Genomic DNA, 19,952 nt, shown 5'->3' with positions numbered 1-19,952 from the left:
GAAAGGCAATGGGTACGATGATCACTGATTTTATAATAATTTGTAAGCGACTGACGATGCGTTAGTGTATCGTGCACGACGTACTTTCCGCATAGTGTGTGTGGTTAGGCTGTGGAATTGCGTCGTTTTAGTATTTATTCCATTTGCTATAAATTTAAATAATAAAACATAAATTTACACAAATATCATTTCAATTACAACCTGTAAAAACAAAGATTCGTTATTAAATACGGCGAATCGCAGGTATTAGTGTTATTAATTTTATTGTTAAATTACAATAAATGATACCAAATTTCGTACCATCCATAATTTTTTTGAGAAATAGATACACTCTCTGAACTATGAATATTTGTAATTAGAACTGAGATTTACTTTTATTGTATTGTACGCAATGGTCGTTAGCCTTCGTCAGTCGATTTCAGGAAAATGGTACGTAATATTAGAGTGTGCACGTTGCGTGCCAAACTCGGGTGTCGAACGCGTCCCGGGACATTCTCTCTAGTGTAGGTCCTTGCACCCCAGTGTTATGTGTGAGAATCGTGGAGTAAGTGTTTGTATGCCTGTTTTGCCATTTTTAAATATAGGGCTAGGTAGGATAGGTAGCATACTTTCTGGCGTGCCTGTTCGGTATAAGTAGGTAGGACCGGGCAGGTTGGCACAGTCTCTGGTCGGGTAGGCGCGTTTTCGCGTGTCCAACCTGTTTCAGGAAATTTCATTCGAAAAATCGACGGTGAAGCTGGCACGAATGGAACATGCCATCGTCTGTGGCCTTGCCCATCGATTTTTTTAATTTCGCGGTCGTGATCGCGATTGAGTTTCGACACGAACGTTAATATTGCTCGAGCATGCACATTGTGATCTGTTTATTTGCCGACGTACACGTCGGCCCATCGTCATGTTGAGCTAATCGCGGTCTTTGAATTAGAGTTGCGAAAAAATAATAATCGCGTATATTTTAGTGTTGCAAATTATGACATCGCGATTGTCTTTAGCAATTTTTATTATGAATTGTCAGAATTTCTTAGAGTAATACATAGCAAAGTCTTTTTTGGTTCCAAGTTTTCTAGTTGGAGTTGCGTTGATGAATGATCGCGTTTTCTAAAGTAGTGTTGCGCCTATATTGTGCCCAATCTTCTTCCACTGAACCGTGGAAGCACGTTTCTATTCCTGGATCATCTGATGCAGCTTCATAACTAGCCATCTATATGGTTATATTGGACCGCTATTACTTTATTAGTGTTGCGAACATATTGACCTGTGTGTATAGATTAATAATTATTAGTGTTGCGTAAATAATTCACACGGGAATTTTCTATCTTTTCTTTTCGTTCTTTTTCTATCAATAATAAAGATTGATTAATATTAACAAAATGATAATGTAGTCATCGCGATTTGCTTTGAGAATTTCCTATTTTATGGCTACATATATTTATTAAATTATAGTTGCGAAATAGAACGAATATTCTATTCACGGGTTGTCCAATTACACTGAATGGATATTTTGATCATTTACTAGTGTAAAATTAAAATTGCAACAGCACTCACGTTCTAGAAATTTAGTTTTAATTTCTAATTCTTACTATTCACTATAGCATTACATATAACGAATAAAGGTATAATTCTAGGTAAAATGGCAAATATAGTGCTGTACATTTTGTCCTTCTGTTGGATTATTCGAACAGAGATAAGCATCAAATCGGGCGTATCGCGAAGCATAAAAATTATACGAAAGATAATATTAGTAAGATAAAATTAAAAATTATGATGAAATTTCAACAATTTAAAATTACTTTTTTTTTTTTACTTTAATCAGTACCAACTTCTGGCAAATATCGACCAGGTGAGATTTATTATGATTGCAATTGTATTTTGTATAATTTGTATTATTTATTTTTTTACAGAAACATAAAAATAAATTGTTTTTAAAACGTTAAGATAATCGAAAGCGTGAAATTTTCTAGCGAAAGCTCGCTTTTGTTGGTTTTTGTATCTAAAGGTATAATACGTATATCCACTCTCGGATTTCGCATGGAAGAATAGGCTATTGAGATTCTGGTTCGAAAATCTTTACTTACGAGGGTGTTGGAAAGAACGTTACGAGAAATTATATGCTCGATCGAAGAGATTTCTACCGTAAGTAACCTGCTTGACTAGGTCAGTCCGATATATTTAGCCGTGATAAAAGACACGAAGATTGCAACGTGAAACAGAGAAAACAGATAGAAGAAGATTCTCATTAGGTATCTGAGTTTCTCGCGTCTTGAAACAAAGATTATCTGGAAACGGGGCCACGATAAATCGCGTCCTTTCCTTGACCTAAATTTCAACAGCAACCGAGCAGAGTTTATGCGATCACCTTTTGGTCTGTTTCGAAGATATACGTTCTCGAGCTTTGTTCTCGACTACTATACGAGATAGCGCCATTCCCTTTTTGCAGAGTGCATTTAACGTCCATGGGTGCATTAAATCTCTTGCGGAAATAGTCCAGGGCTCGATCTGAATCCAATGACTTCTTCCTTTTAGTTTGCGAGTATTTTACGTAAAAATCTACCTATGGAAGACGTAGTTTGGGTGAGCTGTAAGAACAAATTGATAGAAACACTGTCTTCTCGTTCATTCTTCTTATCGCGTTCGAAGTTTCTCATTTTCCTATCTACGAATTCTTATTTAGCGTATTTAGTCATTAAGAACGTTTACCTGAGATCGAGGACCGTTGAAAGTATCGTAATGCAATCGCGTAACACGAAATCGATGTGTTTTATTTATATACAATATTTACAAAGGCATACTGTTATCGAGTAGCTAATAAATATCTTCGTACGCTTAAACGTGTACAATGTTGCATAAGCATGGCTTTAGTCTTTTTGATTTTCATGTGTTGCGACAGAACGTAGCCTATTCGGAGTGTGTCAAGTGTCAAGTCCGTGACTATGCTCTTTTCCTTGTAATTACAACACTGTTTCCTTTCTTCGCCGATTTTTAGATGCAGCTTTCCTGGATCACGGCGCTTCTGATTGCCGTTTCCGAATATCGATGTGGCCTCTGAAGACTATAAAATGTCTGCAAACAGAGTTATTCCTTCTTTTAACGCAATGTTTTCCATGGCGACGTTCGCTAGATTTATAGAGCGAGCCTTTCTAATCGAAAGACACGATTATTCGCGTTATTACGCTTCGTCCTTTAAAAAACGACGAAGCAGAAATGAAGTTACTTACGTTCGGCGATGCTCGAGGATAATCTGAGTCTTCTATAACATCGTGGGATATTTCTCGGCCTTCTAGCTGTCGTGGCCTCCGCGGTAAGGAGCCGTAATGTAGAAGCTTCCTATCTGGAAAAATTTCATCGTAGCATTCTATACACTATGGTGTAATTCGGTTTATCGAAAGTCTGTCATCGATATAATTGGATGTGCCTTCTTTTTTCTTTTGACAAGCCCCTTTTAAACTCGAAAAGCGGTGTATTCCGTGCAGCGATCATTTACGAGAGATAAATTGATGAGATCGAAGGGAAAGACGTTTCATAAGATAACCACGTCGTATCGATTGTTTGTGCGGATTTTTCGTACAGCACTATTCACGAAAACAAGTATTCGATTTCTGAATCGATGCATCTACGTCGAATAGGTCGACGTAACGTACGCATTTTCCACGAGCAATTTTCTTGAAAGTATCGTTAACCGCGGTCGTCGTTTAGGACGAGACTCGATATATTTGCGATTCTTCGCTTAAACGGAGCACTTTCATCAGTCTGAGTAGAAATTTACCAGATGAGATGGTGGGTTATTTTTCGCCGATCTCATCGAATGTGAATAAAGATAGAATATGTTTTTCCGTTCGAATTCACCTGTAGATTTCGCGCGGTGGAGAAACTAATCTTGTGTGTGACAGAATGTTCAAGTGTATTCTAAATTTCAACTTATGCGAAACAGAAGCGTATACAGAGCGTATAACGTAACTCACCTGTGAAATGATTGGTCAAGGCTGTAGTTGGTATGAGATCAGGATTCCCATCTTCCTCTTCGCCTTTGGTAGCAAAAGTCGCGATACTCGGTTGTTGGGGTGGTTTTGGCTTTGCCGGAGTGGCCGCGTGTTTCCTCCAAAGCGCCATTAATACTCCGGTCACGATTAGACCCAAACCGGTTGCGGTACCTCCTAGGCCAATCAGGATTGGTGACATATCCACCGAAGATGTCGATTCGCCTATAAATCAAATCACCCTCAATCCTATAACGTATCTACGTAGCTAAATTATTTTTATCTTTTCTCTTGTTCTCTTTTTCAAATTTCATACATTTTCGTACATTTTTATATTCATTATGCATAGTTGGATGAAAATTTCATCAACGACGTAAGTACGCTTTTATTAATTTTGAAATAATCCTATATTACGTTTCTTTCGTGAAAGCTGAATTAATTCTTAATTACTTATATCGATCGATTCTTAATTACACTATTTGCAATGATAAATGATCATTGGAAATACATTACTGGAAATAAATTGTAAGTCAATATAAAATTTAAAGAGTAATTTTATTTGGTGGGCGTACATCGAAACTATGTACGTGTATGCAATTGTGTAATTAATTAAATGTTCGTTTCGACGAATTAATGGATGTAAATAAAAGAATTGGCGAATATTTTATTTACGGTCTTTACTCGTGATATGGCACTTTTGAACGAGCTAACGGAATAGCGGAGCGGAAACAACGAATGTATTACCAAACGATACGCGAAAATGGCAAAATAGAACTGTGTCCAATTTTCATTTGACTACCATTTTGAATTTTATTTTTCTTTCCTTCGTTTTCGCCCTCTTTCTCCTATATATGTATGCACGTATATCTTTCCTTTGTCTACCAAGACTGCGTTGCATCCATTGAATATTAGGATTGATTAAATTTGAAAACGTCTCGATCGTAACTAATGGAAAGTTTTTGCTTGGTAAACAAGCGAACTTTGTTCGCGTTAATTAACAAATGGAAAGGGAACCAAAAGGACACATCGCAGGAAGTTATTGGTAGGATGCGTGGCAATAGCGAGAGAGATCTGTTCATCTCTGAACGAGAGATAAGTTTTGGCGAGTCGTATCCTTTGAAGCACGCGTGGCTTATAAAACAGGTACCGATAACTGTGTTCCTATCTCTTTGTACATATAACCTGTTCAATTCGCGTTAGAGGTACTTACGCACCGGTGAACTTGGCCACTCCTTTTAGAGCTTCTCCTTCCATGATTACTGGATCACTGGAGCCCTTCATATTGACCGCGTAAAGAGCGACCGTCGTTGGCTTGCGAAGTTCCAACTCCCAGTAAGGATTTGGCGATTCCAATCGTTGCTTGTCCACAATCGCGACAAATTTTTGCGGCAAACCACCGTCGTATCCTTCCACGCAAGATATTCTGATCCGTGAACCGGTCTGATTGTACGCCGTGCAGTTTTGCAACGGGTACGGTCTGCCTGCGTGCGAGACATCATTTCCGATTATACGACGTACAATTTATATGAAAAGGATACTATACGTATCGAGACGAACGATCGCGCGTAACTTAACGTTTCGAATGAAATACTCGTGTATTTACGATGAATACGATTATAGCAACAACGTGAGTTACCGCGGGGACGTATAAATATACAGCGGGATATATAAATGTCTTTTATTTGAAAAGAAAGAGCACGTGTGTTGACAGAGGATTGTTTACTGCATACAGCAAAATTTTGCTCGACACGGCCCGGTGCGTTGCGTTACGGCGATGGAAAGGGAAAAACAGTGGCATAGTCGCGTTGCGGTTCGCACAACTTTATTTTATTTCGCAACGAGAATAGGAACGCGATGCTTCATCGTTTCACGACCAATGAAATTATGTCGCACGATCGTCATTATCGGCGATGGTGTTGCATTAACGAGATCACTTGTATGCAAATAGGAGTTTGAAAAAGCTTGCGCAGGCGTCGCACAGTTCGGTCGTTGTAGTTCATTTTTTATTTCTCCGTATAACGCGCAACGAAAATAATCCTTTGCAGCAGCGTAAATTAGCGGAGCCACGATAAAACAGATTTCCTGCGTTTTTGAAACCCTTACCTTTTCTGAGCTTATTTTTATTTTTACGCCTTTTCGTTTTCATTTTCTGGCTTTGTACGCACCTTGTAATTTATTTAAGAGCATATTTCTAACGCGCGTCATGCTTTGTTCGGCCGAGACCGAGTATTCGCAAATTGTTTCGATAATTTACCTCGAAAATCGTTATCTTTCGTGTAACGTTATATTGTATGTATCTAATATACATAATGTACGTACAATGTATTGTACGTTTACGCGTACTCGTATCAGAATCTTAATTGTCGCCGTTTGCTTCCGTTTGTCGGCGAACGTAACAACTTAGTCAGGGGAAGAAAATGCTCGACGCTCGAACGCGACTAGGTTGGCGTTTCCACTTACCGCCTTGCATTATCGTTACAATTAACGATTTAATTACTCTCGGCCGGCGAGGTGGACCCAGCGAGCCGTGCTGTTTCACACGGGGCGTATACTGGTCGCCGTATGATAAAAGATTACCCGATAATTACTAACGTAAGAAATACGTTGCTCCTACACCGAAAATAAATTATGTGTCCAATTATCGCAAGCAGTGCACGTTGAAGTTGAGTTAAAATTGAATCGTCGGAGAACTATTGACCGAGTTTAGCAGACCTCTCTATCGATCTTTCTACAGGTGCGATACGGACTAAATTAATTTCCTGAACTCGGCTGAGTTCGGCAGTAATTTTACCTGCTTTTCCATCGTTCCGATTGGTTTTCGATCAGTATGTTTTTCATCGACTGTAATTCGAATGTCAGTGCATTGCGCACTCACCGCAAACGAGTATATTCTAGCGGAGACTGCGTATAAAATTTCCAGCAAAACGCTCTCTACGACAGGATCGGCGTATACGCGTGGACGCGATGTGACAAATGGTAAACGAGTTCTGACGAACCTGCTGCGATCACTTGGTAGATGCATGGTTGTTTCGAGGGACCCACGATGTTGCTAGCCCAACAACCCAATGTCCCGTAATCCATATCGGATGATGGGGTGTAATTGAGTCTACTCAAGGTGCCTTCGTTAGAATACTTTGTGGACGGAATGTCGCTGAGATCACCGCTGCTGTTAAACGTCCAGTGGAAGGAGACGGAGGTTGGGCTTGCGTCAACCTCGCAAACTAAGCTGATGGTTTCGTGCTTTAAGGCACCGTGAACCTCTTCGGGAACGTTGAGAGGTGGCGGCGTTGCGTTCTGATACCTCCAGCCAGCCGAGTTTAAAACGTGTTTGCACACAGGAGCGACTGTAATAAAAACAACAACTATGAATAATATGCTCGATGTATCTTAGGTGTTTTACACCGTTCACGTTTTACACCGTTCACTTACACTTGCGGCGATACATTGCCCGTTAATAAAAACGAAGGATCACTGCGAGACTGGCGTAAAATATTTATTTTGCGCTGCGTTTATCTCGGAGGGAATAGAGTGCGTGCATTAACATAAAGGAAAATAAAAGCTGACTTATCCGGCAAACTAGCAAAGAAATGTGTATACCAGCCGAGTTTTATCGCCAAACTCTCGCCAGATAAAATATCTTTTTCTGGCTCATGATTGGGCAATGTAACAGCGGCAAAATATACTTACACATAACCTCGAGGTTCACTACGTTAGAACTAGCACGACCCTCGACATTGACGGCCATGCAGGTGTACCTTCCAGCGGATTCTCGAGTTATACTTTGAAGTACCAGAGAGTGGTCCGAGAGTACTATGCCGGCGGTGACGTTGTAATGGAGCTCTTCTTCCTGAATAAACAAAGGGAGAATATCCTGCGTCAAAGAATCGCTACGCCGGTTGAGATTTCGTTCGATTTAGTCGGCATCCGTTACTTTGGTCTTTAACGACGTGATTTTTCGAAAATGTTGCAGAGAGATTGAAATGACGAGAAAGGATAGGAGAAGCAGATAGTCGACGAATAGACGGTTCACGGTTTGTTGCGTATGTCATACATAGTTAAGTCTTCTCAGCCACGGTTACCGTGAAAAGTTAGCGACGTGGTCGGTGGAGCTTCGAAAAGTTAGTACAGTGTTTGGTACATTCTCCGGTTCCTATCCAACCATAAAGCTTGTCATACGCGCGAAAGATTCAAAATTTACCTCGTAGCAAAAACACACTCGAAACTCGCTCAAACTTTGCTTACCAAATCTCTCGCGAATGTGGGAGTTTTTCAAATAGGAACGAAATACTATACGATACGTACGCTGGTTAAATCTCCGCTCCGCGTGTACTTTCTCACCGTAGTCGAGCAATTTCTTCTCGCTCTGTTTACAGATTGCGTACGAAAGATGAAGGTACACAAGGATCAAAGTAACAGAGAAAGTTTAACACGCTGAACTTTGTTCTTGCGCGATTTGATTTTCTTCGCCGTGGCCGAAGAAAACGTTGCTAACGAGACGACGTAGTTCTGTTTGCAAATTGTCGCTCGCTTCGTGGACTTGGTCAAAGGGAATTTACGATTTATACTACTCAGGTACTATTCTCCGTCTTCATTCTCCTTTCGTACCTGCTCGTTATTTTACGTATGTTCAAACTCTGTCTAACCTCTTGTCGTTACACTCATCTTTAGCCACTGGTTTACGAATACACTCTACCACGCGTCTGCGAATCATACGCTCTTGTATACACCCACTAGTGGGCAGATTTTCGCACCTCTTCGTACTCCGCTCTTCTTCGAATCTCCGTTTATGCAAACGTACTTATACACACGTACACATGCACACATATATACACATGGCCACGCGCGATATTATAATTTCCCCTTAACTTTCTGGCAAAGGCTTTGCACACAGATTGCGGCCCAAGGCGTGTCACGCAAAATGGAGGCCGTAGATGGGTGGAAATTTCGGAAACTCGATTATTCCTGTTGCCTCGGGAACTTTATATGTATATGCTGTATATACCCACGGATGTCTCATGGCAAGTAGACTATTTGAATATTTCGACGAAGCATCGCTGAAACCATAGCTCGTTCGACTCGATTGATTTTTCCTGTTCCTAGCGAAAAGACTTTCTGAATTCCTGTATCCGATAAATCGTATTTCTCGTTGTTACTCATTGCTAAATTCCAGCAAAGGCATTCCAGCAGGGAAAGGGAGAAGGGAGAGAGAGAGAGAGACGAAGCGTAGTAAACTCTGGTTGTAAATTTGACAGGTTTCCATGCAAATCACCTTGGAATTAATACATACTCTATCCGAGTAGCGTCGAAACTAATTCAGCGTGTACGCTTGTTCCTGTTATCGGTTTTAACTAATTGTAAGTTCCGAATTGCAACTCGTCATTAATCGTGTTTAGTTCACGCGAATAAAAAGGCAACTAGATAGACAACTTTGGATGTGTTCAAACAGCGTGGAAACGTATTCGCGTAGAAAATTGGGGTAACCCGAGACTTTATCTTCGTATTAGCATACTTTCAAGATTTGATTGGAAGAATAAATAAAAATGCGAGACGATGTTGGCAGAGATAGAAGACCAAGACGGTGTGACGTTGTCAGAAACGTAATATGACGAGCGACGTACCGGTTTCATTCGGTTTCGTAGGAATATGCGGAAACTTGCACGTGCCAATTGTACGCCTCGCCTTCAACGCAAGAACTTGCGGAAGAACAACTCGAAACTATCTTGAATTGGAAAGCAATATGCCTTTACACGTAACAGTTATCACAAGCGTTTGTGCATTGAAACGGAGTATGCACCGTCGAACGCACAACGTTTTATGCTACCTCGCGCTTTATATATCTTCAATATTTGTAACGTTTCCCTTTTATCCCTTGTCGAAACATCGTAAAAACAATATAGTAAAGCTGCTTTACAAGCAAAGAAGTATCGTGCTGGTTTGCGGGGTACATATTCGAAACAATTCCTTTCTTCACGGCATGCCTTCATTTTACCTCGAATTCCTGTATTTTCATATAACGTAACGTGACTGCATTAGATGTTAAATATTCGCATTCATGTCAGAACAATAATACGTATTCGTGGCAAGCAAGGAATACATTTGCTTCCTTGCATTACAAACGGATGCCAGAAAAGCGGTAGACAAGAGCGATAACTCCTATTCTCGTGGAATATCTCGGCACGTGCGTCTTCCGGCCAACTTACCTACCGTATTCTTATCTGTCAGATTATGCATAAAGCATAAGCAAGCTTTCTTCATCCTTTGATTCCTTTCTCGATGATACCTTTACTAATCTTAAGGAATTTTGCGACGTATGCATACAGATGCACTGAATGTTTCTTCGGAAACGGAACACGGTACAACGATAATCCATCGATCCAGATCTAGTCAAGGTAAGATAATTGCGACGTACTAATATTTAAAACAGCAATCGGATTTTACACTATTTCGTTTGATACACATTTACGTATATAGATTCGTATATCGCGATGAAGGGTTCGCGATCGATTTCGATGCTATGGGAATTTTTCAAATCCATTCAAGAGAATTCGGCTTTAAGAAACATGGAAATGATTTTAAAAAATCGCGTATATCGCGCCCTTGTTATTTAGATCCAGCGAGGATACGCGGCATACCGATCGACTTTATAAAGTTACATATTTGTACACACACACATACACGCATACATATATACGTGAAACACGGTCAAATGATTGTCGAGTTTGACACCTGCGAAACTCGCGTATACTGTGAACGTAGTAAATAAAAAAGCAATGGTTAACGTTATTTTCAAAATGTGGCTTCAGGAAAGTCTAGAAACGTCGCTATCGTTCGTTTGACGACGTGATGGTACTGCGACCGACCGATGAAAAGTCATCGCGGAACAAGCACGGTAACGTGCGGTGACATTGTGCGCGTAATGACATTTAACGCGTAGCATTGCGATAATACGAGCATCACACCGCAATGTAGCATAGGTAAATCGGTGGAAGGTTTGCCTTGGTATAACACGTCCGACGGATTTAGTTTCAGCCGCGCATCACAGCTCGGTCTGATCTGCCGTTGAACATATCACTGACAATGAGAAGCACGCACATCCGATCAACATCCGAACTAGCCGGGTTTCGCGTCTCTCTTCTTTCTCAATTTCCTCTTGAAAAGATGAGCGTAAATCGATTGCAGATCGCGAACGTTGTTCGCAGAAGCGTGGTGTATTTATGTAGGTGGTTGATTCACACCTTTACGTTGGAAACTCGAGGCGTCGTTAATTCCAACGAGAGCTTGTAACCGTGTTTGTATTTTCGACGTCAGATAAAAGCTTTTGTCGCGTCCATCGAATATTTCGATGAAAAGTCTGAAATTTTGATAACACTTGCGGCAATGCTAGATACGTGTCGTTCATTCGATGGGAAATTTTCATCGCACGGACGTTTTTACGCGAACATTTTTACGGATTGGTAAACCGGTTCTGCTCGGTGATTCGTGGGCAATTTATTGGTTTGGTTTTCGGACTGTGCGAGGGTGGAGGGTTACCGAATGGACGGGAAGTGACAACGGCAGCTCGTAAATTTACAATAATTTCGACAGAGTGCACACGAATGCACATACGGAGCCCGAACGCTTCGAGACGTTTGAAATTATCATTGCCATTCGCGAGTATTCTTCTCCGACGAAAACTCTTTCCCGAGACTTTTAAACTCTGTTACTTATTCACCGAATTTTTCTCTTACTTTCTTCTTCGACCCAGCATTGAATCATATTCCTTGGAAAGACGTCCTATTATTAAAACTTTTTCCCTCTGTTATCCGACTTCACGAACTTTCGATTATCCGAGTTCATTCGATCGTAATTCTTGCTATTAGTGTTCGAGAATATTAAGGGAGAATCGCACGCGTAACGTTAAATTAGGAAATCGTATTACTTCGAGTATCGTCATGTTTCGAAATTACACGCGAGTAAAACGAATATTTGGTATATTTTTAAGAAATTTTTGTTTCCGTACTGGTCACGAATTCTTTTAACTTACTTCTTCAAATAAAAAATTGTTCTTTAGACGAGCGGAACAGGATCGCGATATCGCGAAACTTTCTTCTCGTTTCCTTCCTCTTTCTTTTGCTTTAACAGAGAAACGGCAGAAAAAACGACCCGAGAAATATCGTGCAGTCGACTTTGACAAGGATTAGCGTGACTGGTTGATCCGACACAGTTAGTTTTCCTATTTAGTTTAATTCCGCGTGGTTCTCGACGTTCGACGCAAACAGGCTCGCGCGAGATCACCGGAACTGGCGTCGCAAGCTCGAAATGCCGTCGTCGGAAGGGAGGGGTTTAGTACGATGCTTCCAGGATTCGCCGACCTCTTGGGAAAGCTCCGACCCGGCAGAGAAAATGATGGAAAGCATAATCCCCCTTAAGAGGCTTAACTCGACGATCCTCGAGTGACCGGAGATAACGCCCGAGCTTTCCAGGTGCGAGTCACGAGTTTTTCAGGATATTTTTCGCGAGTCAAGACGAAAAGGAACGGCCAGGCCGCATAAGCGCCGTCGCGTCGCTTTCTTGCGGCCATGTTTCCTCTCGACGCGTTACTTACACACGCTTTAACACGTAACGTTGCGTCGCGTCGCTACGAATTTACGCTTCACTCCGTATGCAAACTAGGACCAACAACGTATCCGACACATCTATTCGAACTGTAGGTCGGGTCATTCTTTCGCCTTCCGTTATACCACGATTCTCTCGATTTTACAGACTTTATTGTCCGACAAAATGATTGCGTTGTTTTACGTTCTTGCATACATATCGCCCTTTTACGACAACACCATAGAAAGCAAATGCGAAGAGTAGTTTGTGTCGACCGGTTTAATTTCACTTCCGTGTCGATTCATCGAATAGCTTTCTTACAATATTTCTCAACTCTTTGTTTTTATTTTTGGCACGGCAACGCAGCCCGAAGTGTACGTTCTCGAGCGAGCAACAAAAGTCTTTGAGGACCGTCGTCAAGTTCACGAGTTTCTTAGCTTTTTCGGTTTCCTCTCAGGAGAATAACGCGGATGTAATAGCGCAAGAACGAGAAACAACGATTGTTTGGACGTACCTCGTGAAACCATGTCAATCTGTAAGCTCTAGGATTCGCCCTAACGTTGCACTCGAAGTAAACGTCGTCGCCTTCCTTGATGTTCTTTGGATTCAACGAGGAGCCCATCTTCAGAGCGACGACAGGGGCAACTAAAAAACAGGAACGTGAACGTTAGAGTGAAACGAAAATTGGAACGGCTATCTGTTTTCGAGATCATCGCAAAGAAAGAAGAGAGCGGATTGATCGCAACCGCAACCATGGCAACTGAAAATCTACGTTTGTCGCGCATCTGTCGCTATGGTATTTATGAATCAAGGGTTCGTCGAAGCCACGGTGCAATAATATTCGGGCATTAGCGGGACTCGTTTAATGAAATTTGCATTTTCGTTCACGCGAAATACGTCCAAGTGAACATCGAGTCGCGCCGCAGCGGAATCGAAACTCGAAACTACCGCGTAGTTAATAACGTCACACTCGAATTACGGGAAACGTTTTATCGCGCGTAGTTCCCAGCTCGATGAAAACCGTTATTGAACTTTGCGTGACTCACGATTCTCTGCATGCATCGATACTGTGCTTAATCGGTTCTACCATGTTGATGGGCGCACATCGAGGGTACGATGGTAACGAACGTAGCAAACATCAAAGAAGATCATTTTCATCTTCTTCCTTCGGCGATGATTTATCGAAAATTCATGTACGCGCATCTTGCGAATATTTTATTCTTTCTGTAGGATTACCAACGGTTCAACGAGAAAGTTTAATATCGATTGGAAGAAACCACGGGACTAGATGCAACCAACCGACGACGTCTTATATCTTTCACGTGATCAGTAATTCGGTCATGTAATAAATCGTAGATCGGCACGCTTGTAGGAAGCTATAGTTTCGCATGCATTTACCTTACGCGTACACACGGCGAGACACAATATGTACTTCAGTGTCGCAGCTCCAGCAGCGCGATTTCAGATTCACAGAATACGTGCAGATGCATATAACTCTGACATCCTCTACGAACGACGTGTGCACAACCACGCATTTAAAGTTTACGCTAATCTTGGTTCCACGAATCTTGTTCCGTGTCTCTACAGTCCCGGAGAGAATCGGTCGTGTACCCATTAAACAAATGCACCTATTTGGCTGCGGTTACTCCGAACGAGCTGTCACTCAACTATAACTCGAATCATAATGATCACAGGGGTAGAGTTAATAGTTCGAATTATTCTTATAACCGCGTAGAATATTTTTGTCTGCTACGAACGTACGTACGTATATGTAGGTATAGTTGGACAATGTAAAAAACACAGCCAGGTGTACGTAATGCGTTGCTTGTTACGCAAATTCAACCCGCGTGGTTCTATCGTAAACGAACTACGAGGCCAGTCTCGGGTTAATTTTCATTAAGCACACGTATCATACGGAAATTCATTGAGCAGGGTTCGTTTACGTGAGCGCAAAAAAGTCAACTCTACGACAGTGACCGTCCTTTGATGACACGCGCAATTAAAGAATAAACGAAGGGAGTCCGAAATTGTTATCTCTCTTCTCAATTACTTGCTTGGAGTGAACGAGCGTTGTCGAAAAGCTAACGGATGTCGTTGCGACTGTATATTTTCGAGCATAACGAAGTCTTGGGATTTTACAGAGAATCAAATAACGAAAGTTATATTTTTATTGCGATATCATTGATTTTATACGAGACAGATGTAACGTGGTTATTCCGGGTGACACGATAAGCCGCGATTATGCGCATTTTTGCGGATAAAAATATTTCGTCATATTTTTGTCGGCAGACTATGAAAACTGACGGCGTAAAATTGAAATCCGTTATTCCCGCTTGTCATTCTCTTTTCGAAATTAATACCCGTATTTATTTGTTTGATCCTACGTAATGACAGGATCGATCTATTCTCGGAGGTTTAATTTTAATCCAAGCTACGATTGTAAAGAGATTATAACGTGCAATCGAAAGAATACAGAGATGTGGTTTTCTACGAGTTGCTGCATGCGCGTAGTTTCGACGCCAAGAGTTTGCCACGTTTTACGTTTCTCTCGTTTTTATTGGCTAGATATTGAAGATGCGAGGTAGAGAGAACGAAAGAAGAGAGAGAGAGAGAGAGAGAGAGGGAAAGTAAAGACAATGGTTTATTGCAAACGGCTGTCACAGAGGCAAGCTTGGCACTCGAAATGTAGTCATTATTCGTCTTAACACCCTGCAGAGTTTGCGAAGGTTTCTCTTGGCTGGATTCGATTCATCAAAGCTGGTGCCAGACGAAACGTTCTGATAAAGAGTATGTGCGAGGAATTGGAGGGAAATAGGATTTCGCAGCGAGAGAAATAAAGACGAAGAAGGAAAGAAGAGACATAAGAAACGCGGAGAGTAGTAAACGCGTTACAAAGAAGTGAGATAGATCACTCATATCGTAGACAAATCGATGTATCGGACGAAATGTAGACAAAGTTGCTGGTCGCCGCGTGTGTTTGATCCAAAGTTTCCGTCGTGTCAATGATATACACCGTGGTTCCATGCATGTATTCGTGGCTGACACAGTTTTGCTCTTTTAGCCTCCCGAATATAAACAACGGGCCGAATGTCATCGGGAGAGACTCGAAGAAGCGTCCTGGACGAATTCTCGGAGGGAGAAGTTTAACAACAGTTGATGCGACGAGTTATTCTGTAAAGTTTCGTGGGTATTGTAATTGTTGCGATTGCGAATATTATACGTACATACGCATTTACATTTCCTCTATTTCCTTTGTTAAATGTCGAGAGTCGTGAGTAACGTTTCGCACGTTACACTTGCCTTACCTATAACGAAACGAGAAATGAGAAGGAGCAACCGCTCGGATGAAAGAAGAAAACAAAAATGCGAGATAGGACGCAGGCAGACAGGCACGGATTGGTCTCGAACTATCGGCCTGTACGAGAGGTCACTTCGCGATATGAATTCTGCAGCGTTCGCCGATGGATGGGCTCGATACCGTCGACCGGAATTCTCTTGGTTGCTCGGTTGTCTCATCACGCGATGAATCTGATTGATATTGGCGCCTTAGTGTGCTTTGTGAAATTTTCGAAAAGTCTGCTCGATGGAACACGCGTTATCCGATCGGCAATGAATACGTGGCCCTGAAAGCTAGACCGAGACTACGTGTCCTGCAGATCCAAGGGATCCTTTCCTGATCCTCGGAAAACGTGTGGAAACCAGCCGCCGACGAAATTGCTGATATTTCACCGATAACGACGAGTGTAATTTTGTACGGTACGGTTCTTTCGTTTTCGTTTGATGAAAAAAGAAAAAATTGTAATATCGCGTCGAAGCCTAGATGGTTACGGATCGATTAGAACGAGGCGCGGTATTGAATTTTTTTGCGTCGAAATGATCTTAAGAAAACGGAAAATGTTTCAATGGTTCGAATCGGGTCGAATCGAATCGTAAAGAAAGAAGAATTTCCTTAAGACTCTATCCCGCAGGGGAAGATTACGTGTCGGCCGAGTGTCGACGAGTGAAAGGATCGCAGGTCATCGGCAGAAAGTATCAAGTTGAATCGGACTGCCAAACGAGAAGATTTCATCGGTGAGTTTTCTTGAAACGTGTATTTGTTCGCATCTGTTCAACTTGACTTCCTGCATTAATTAAACAACATTCGATTAAAATCCACCTGGTGGAACGGTGAATAGAGAGTAACGTACACGAACAAAATGCAACGCGTTGAAGAAGATACTCGCGTGCAATGTAAGCATGGGTTTTAAAGCCGTGCTTTAACGGCTCCAGTGCTTTTGGAACGCGTCATTACGGTACGGTACATAAAAACCAACGTAATCCATGTAGTTGTCTTGGTTAATTGGGTCGTCTCCTGACCGTCTCAGCCGTAAATTTCTAACTTGAGATTCGTGGAAAATTGCACCATAGTTTATGCACCGATTTTAAAAAGATGTTGTTTCATCAAAGTATTAACGCGGAGTTTTGGATTATAAATGAAGTTGCGTATATGCACATAGACGCGAAGCATCGGTCATTACGCTCGTTACTTTTTCTATCCAAAATGATGTCCCGTTCCCTGTTGACGTTTCGTGACTCGTTACGGCAGAGCCATCAGTCATCTCATCGGTCATGGCACGCACAGAACCTCCTATGAAACTTTTGAAACTTTACAATACGTGCGGAATTAGTCTAGGAACGTGTATTAGTTACGCAAGCACCGTGCCACGCCTGTCGAATTAGTAACGTTTTTAGAATTCTCGAATTAAGTGGAATTCTTTAACGAAATTCGATTCGACTACACGCATCCACGTGACGTAGAGATTGTCTCCACCTTGAACAGTCATTGGGAGAAATAAAAGCAGCGTGAATCGCGCTTTTTCATTTGAGAAGATTGTAAAATGAAAATATTGCTGTTCTCGGCAACGATACTATGAATTTTAATTAAATTTCGAATCTCGGTTGCACTAGGAACGCAGGCCGTTAATGTCCGCCGATATCGTGAAATTGACAGAGTCGGAATTTAGAGTTTGGTCGATCGGGGTGAACGGCGAAGCTTAACGATTCAGGGAACGCGAAATTTCCTCGGCGGTATTTTGCAGGTATCGAATCGTCAGATAGCGGGACGATCCGAAACGAAGCCATTTAGCTGTGCGAATAATGGGATTCGATAATGGCTTTTCAACGTACGGAGACAATGCCACGATTTATCGTTCCTAGTCGGCATTCTCGTCCTCGACGACGTCAACGTGGGGTTTCAACATTTCTTCTTTTACGGTACAGTTACCGGCTGAAGTGATTACGTTTCAACCGTGAATTCAACACTTTTTAAATTTGCAATTGACACGATCGAAAATTCGAAACTTGTAAATTCAAGAATTCCGAATTTCAAAGATTCAAATATGGAGCTGTAGAGGAAAAGATTGTATTTATAGTTTCGTTCAGATTGTAACGAAGCTTGCTCCTCGACGAAGCTAATTAACGTTCCCTGTTATAGAAGTAACAAGTTACGATAGAAGCAAGCTGGAACGAATGATCGGGTAACTTTCGAACAAGAGATGAAGCGAGTAAATCGTGTAAGCAAATACGTTAACGAACGACGATCAGGTAATATTTTTCCAAGTTATATTTCAAAGGCCGAAGACGTATTGGATTTGAATTATACATATAATACCCGGGAGAATGTAGTTAATTTTCCTGTTTGCCTTTGGTGGATCGTTATGATTGGATATAAGAGTAAATTCCAGCCGGTGAATCGCAATGATCTTGTTAAATCCGTTTTCTTTTTGTTCATCGAAAGTTGAGCACTCCCTGTAAGTTCTTGTCCGGCAGGTTGGATTATCTGGACGAGTTACGTTGGTTTGGGTTACTGCTTCGGCCCTCGCTACTATCGGTCGTAAATCACTAGATTCGTAGGTATTCGTAAATTGGCCACTCGACCGCAATATCGATACTACGAAGTCGAAGCACGAGCAAGCTCGGACCGCAAAATTGCCAAACCAGGTAGCAGATTTCCAGCGAGCCGCGTTGGTGCAGATAACGATTCGACAGATATCGTTTACGAACTGTGCATTAATTAATTAATTAATCACGATGGAAAAGCAGTACCGACGTAAACGTGTTTCTAAGATCCTCGGACAACTTACTGGCAACGTAGCTGTTGTTAAATTCTAATTTGTGTCTACACCATTATCGATATTTCTGCACAACTTACGCGCTCGATTTATCGCGTTTCTTCTTAATCAGTTGCTAAATAAAGCGGATTCTAGAAACGATTATTCACGCGCAGGATTATCTAGTCAGCAGATAATGGGGAATTTACCAAGTTGTACGAGCATGAAGAAGGTAGAAAATTTGTAGTTTTTATAGCATACGTTTTGCGGTAGCCTCTAACTCTTGCTCTCACTACTAGACAGCAGAGATTCTTGAGCTAAAATAAACTTACCACTTTGGACGGTACTTAGGAGCGATACGAGCAGAGACATCAAGAAGTCATCTTGAGATCGTAGTATCAAGCCTAAAAGCTACCTAGTCGTTCTTATTGCTTGTAAAACGCTACATCGGATGCCTCGTGAAAGTCCCGTAAAGTTACTTCCCGACAGGAGAACTTCCGGTACTGTAGCACCTGTCAAATTTCTCTCCTATTCAAGTGCGGACAGTCAGACGTGTTTTTTACTTGTCGCGAGATACACTGTCATTTGCAGTTTATTAAATTTCCGTGCTGTTATTTCGATCTCTCGACTGTTCTCGATGAGTTTTCATCCGTTCTTTGGTCTTTTCCTTGAAACCGCCCAATTGTTGGGAAAGCTGCTTTACGCATATGCCTTCGGTCTTTTCCCATTTCGTTGGATGCAAAGAATCCGTGAACGGAATGGAGCGGAGAAACCAGCGTGAAGAGTACCTTGAAAACATGTTGAGTAAATAATTCGATCAACGTCAAAGCAGGGACGGTTGTTTCGCTTTGCGGCTGGCAACAGGATCGTCATTCGATGATGGAAGTGAATGGCGGAACGTGATAAAGCGTGTAGACAAAGAAGGGGTGAGGTGGACGACCGAGGATATGGGAAGCTCGTGTCGATCGATTTTACGCATTTCCGTAAAAGCATTCGTAATGACGTTGCTGACTGTGTGTGAACAAAAGTGGCGCACAGTTATACCGTCATGGTGCAACAACTATAAACAAAACCAAGAGACCACCAAGCCAAGTTCGTGGCAGGGATATTCAGAGCTAACGTTCCATTGTATTGTAGTCGTAATCGACAGAGTATCGGGATATTTACCATGGTGTACGCTGGTGGCTTTACAATTCTCAATCGGAAGATTTATTAGGACGAATGAATCGGAAGACAATGAAAAATCGTCAGAGGGAACTTCCATACAGTGAGGTTTTATTGTTTATTTATGAAAAATATTGGGCTACGATGAAAT

The 19,952-nt window shown here is 41.6% G+C and overlaps 1 protein-coding gene across 4 annotated transcripts in view; it reads right to left on the bottom strand.

Moving 5' to 3' along the window:
• Positions 1-2,738: 2,738 nt before the first annotated feature.
• The window catches only part of LOC122567951 (nephrin-like), a 99,266-nt gene continuing 82,052 nt past the window's right edge, over positions 2,739-19,952 (bottom strand). Inside the window, exons 9-15 of one of the 4 annotated variants that reach the window (XR_006316930.1) lie at positions 13,063-13,193; positions 7,662-7,821; positions 6,971-7,318; positions 5,189-5,455; positions 3,960-4,199; positions 3,216-3,324; positions 2,739-3,060 (exon numbers count right to left, since the gene is read on the bottom strand). Coding sequence is in view for 3 of the 4 variants with exons in the window: in XM_043727137.1 (XP_043583072.1) it covers positions 2,980-3,060; positions 3,216-3,328; positions 3,960-4,199; positions 5,189-5,455; positions 6,971-7,318; positions 7,662-7,821; positions 13,063-13,193 (1,340 nt within the window). In the remaining variant the exon portion in view is untranslated. Of the gene's footprint in view, positions 3,061-3,215; positions 3,329-3,959; positions 4,200-5,184; positions 5,456-6,970; positions 7,319-7,661; positions 7,822-13,062; positions 13,194-19,952 lie in introns of those variants that run through there. The other 3 variants (XM_043727137.1, XM_043727138.1, XM_043727139.1) reach the window with 3 other exon arrangements.

Source organism: Bombus pyrosoma, linkage group LG5 (assembly GCF_014825855.1).
Source record: "Bombus pyrosoma isolate SC7728 linkage group LG5, ASM1482585v1, whole genome shotgun sequence".
NCBI lineage: Eukaryota > Metazoa > Arthropoda > Insecta > Hymenoptera > Apidae > Bombus > Bombus pyrosoma.
The sequence above is the reverse complement of the archived record's forward strand: the minus strand, read 5'-3'. Positions and strand labels throughout refer to the sequence as shown.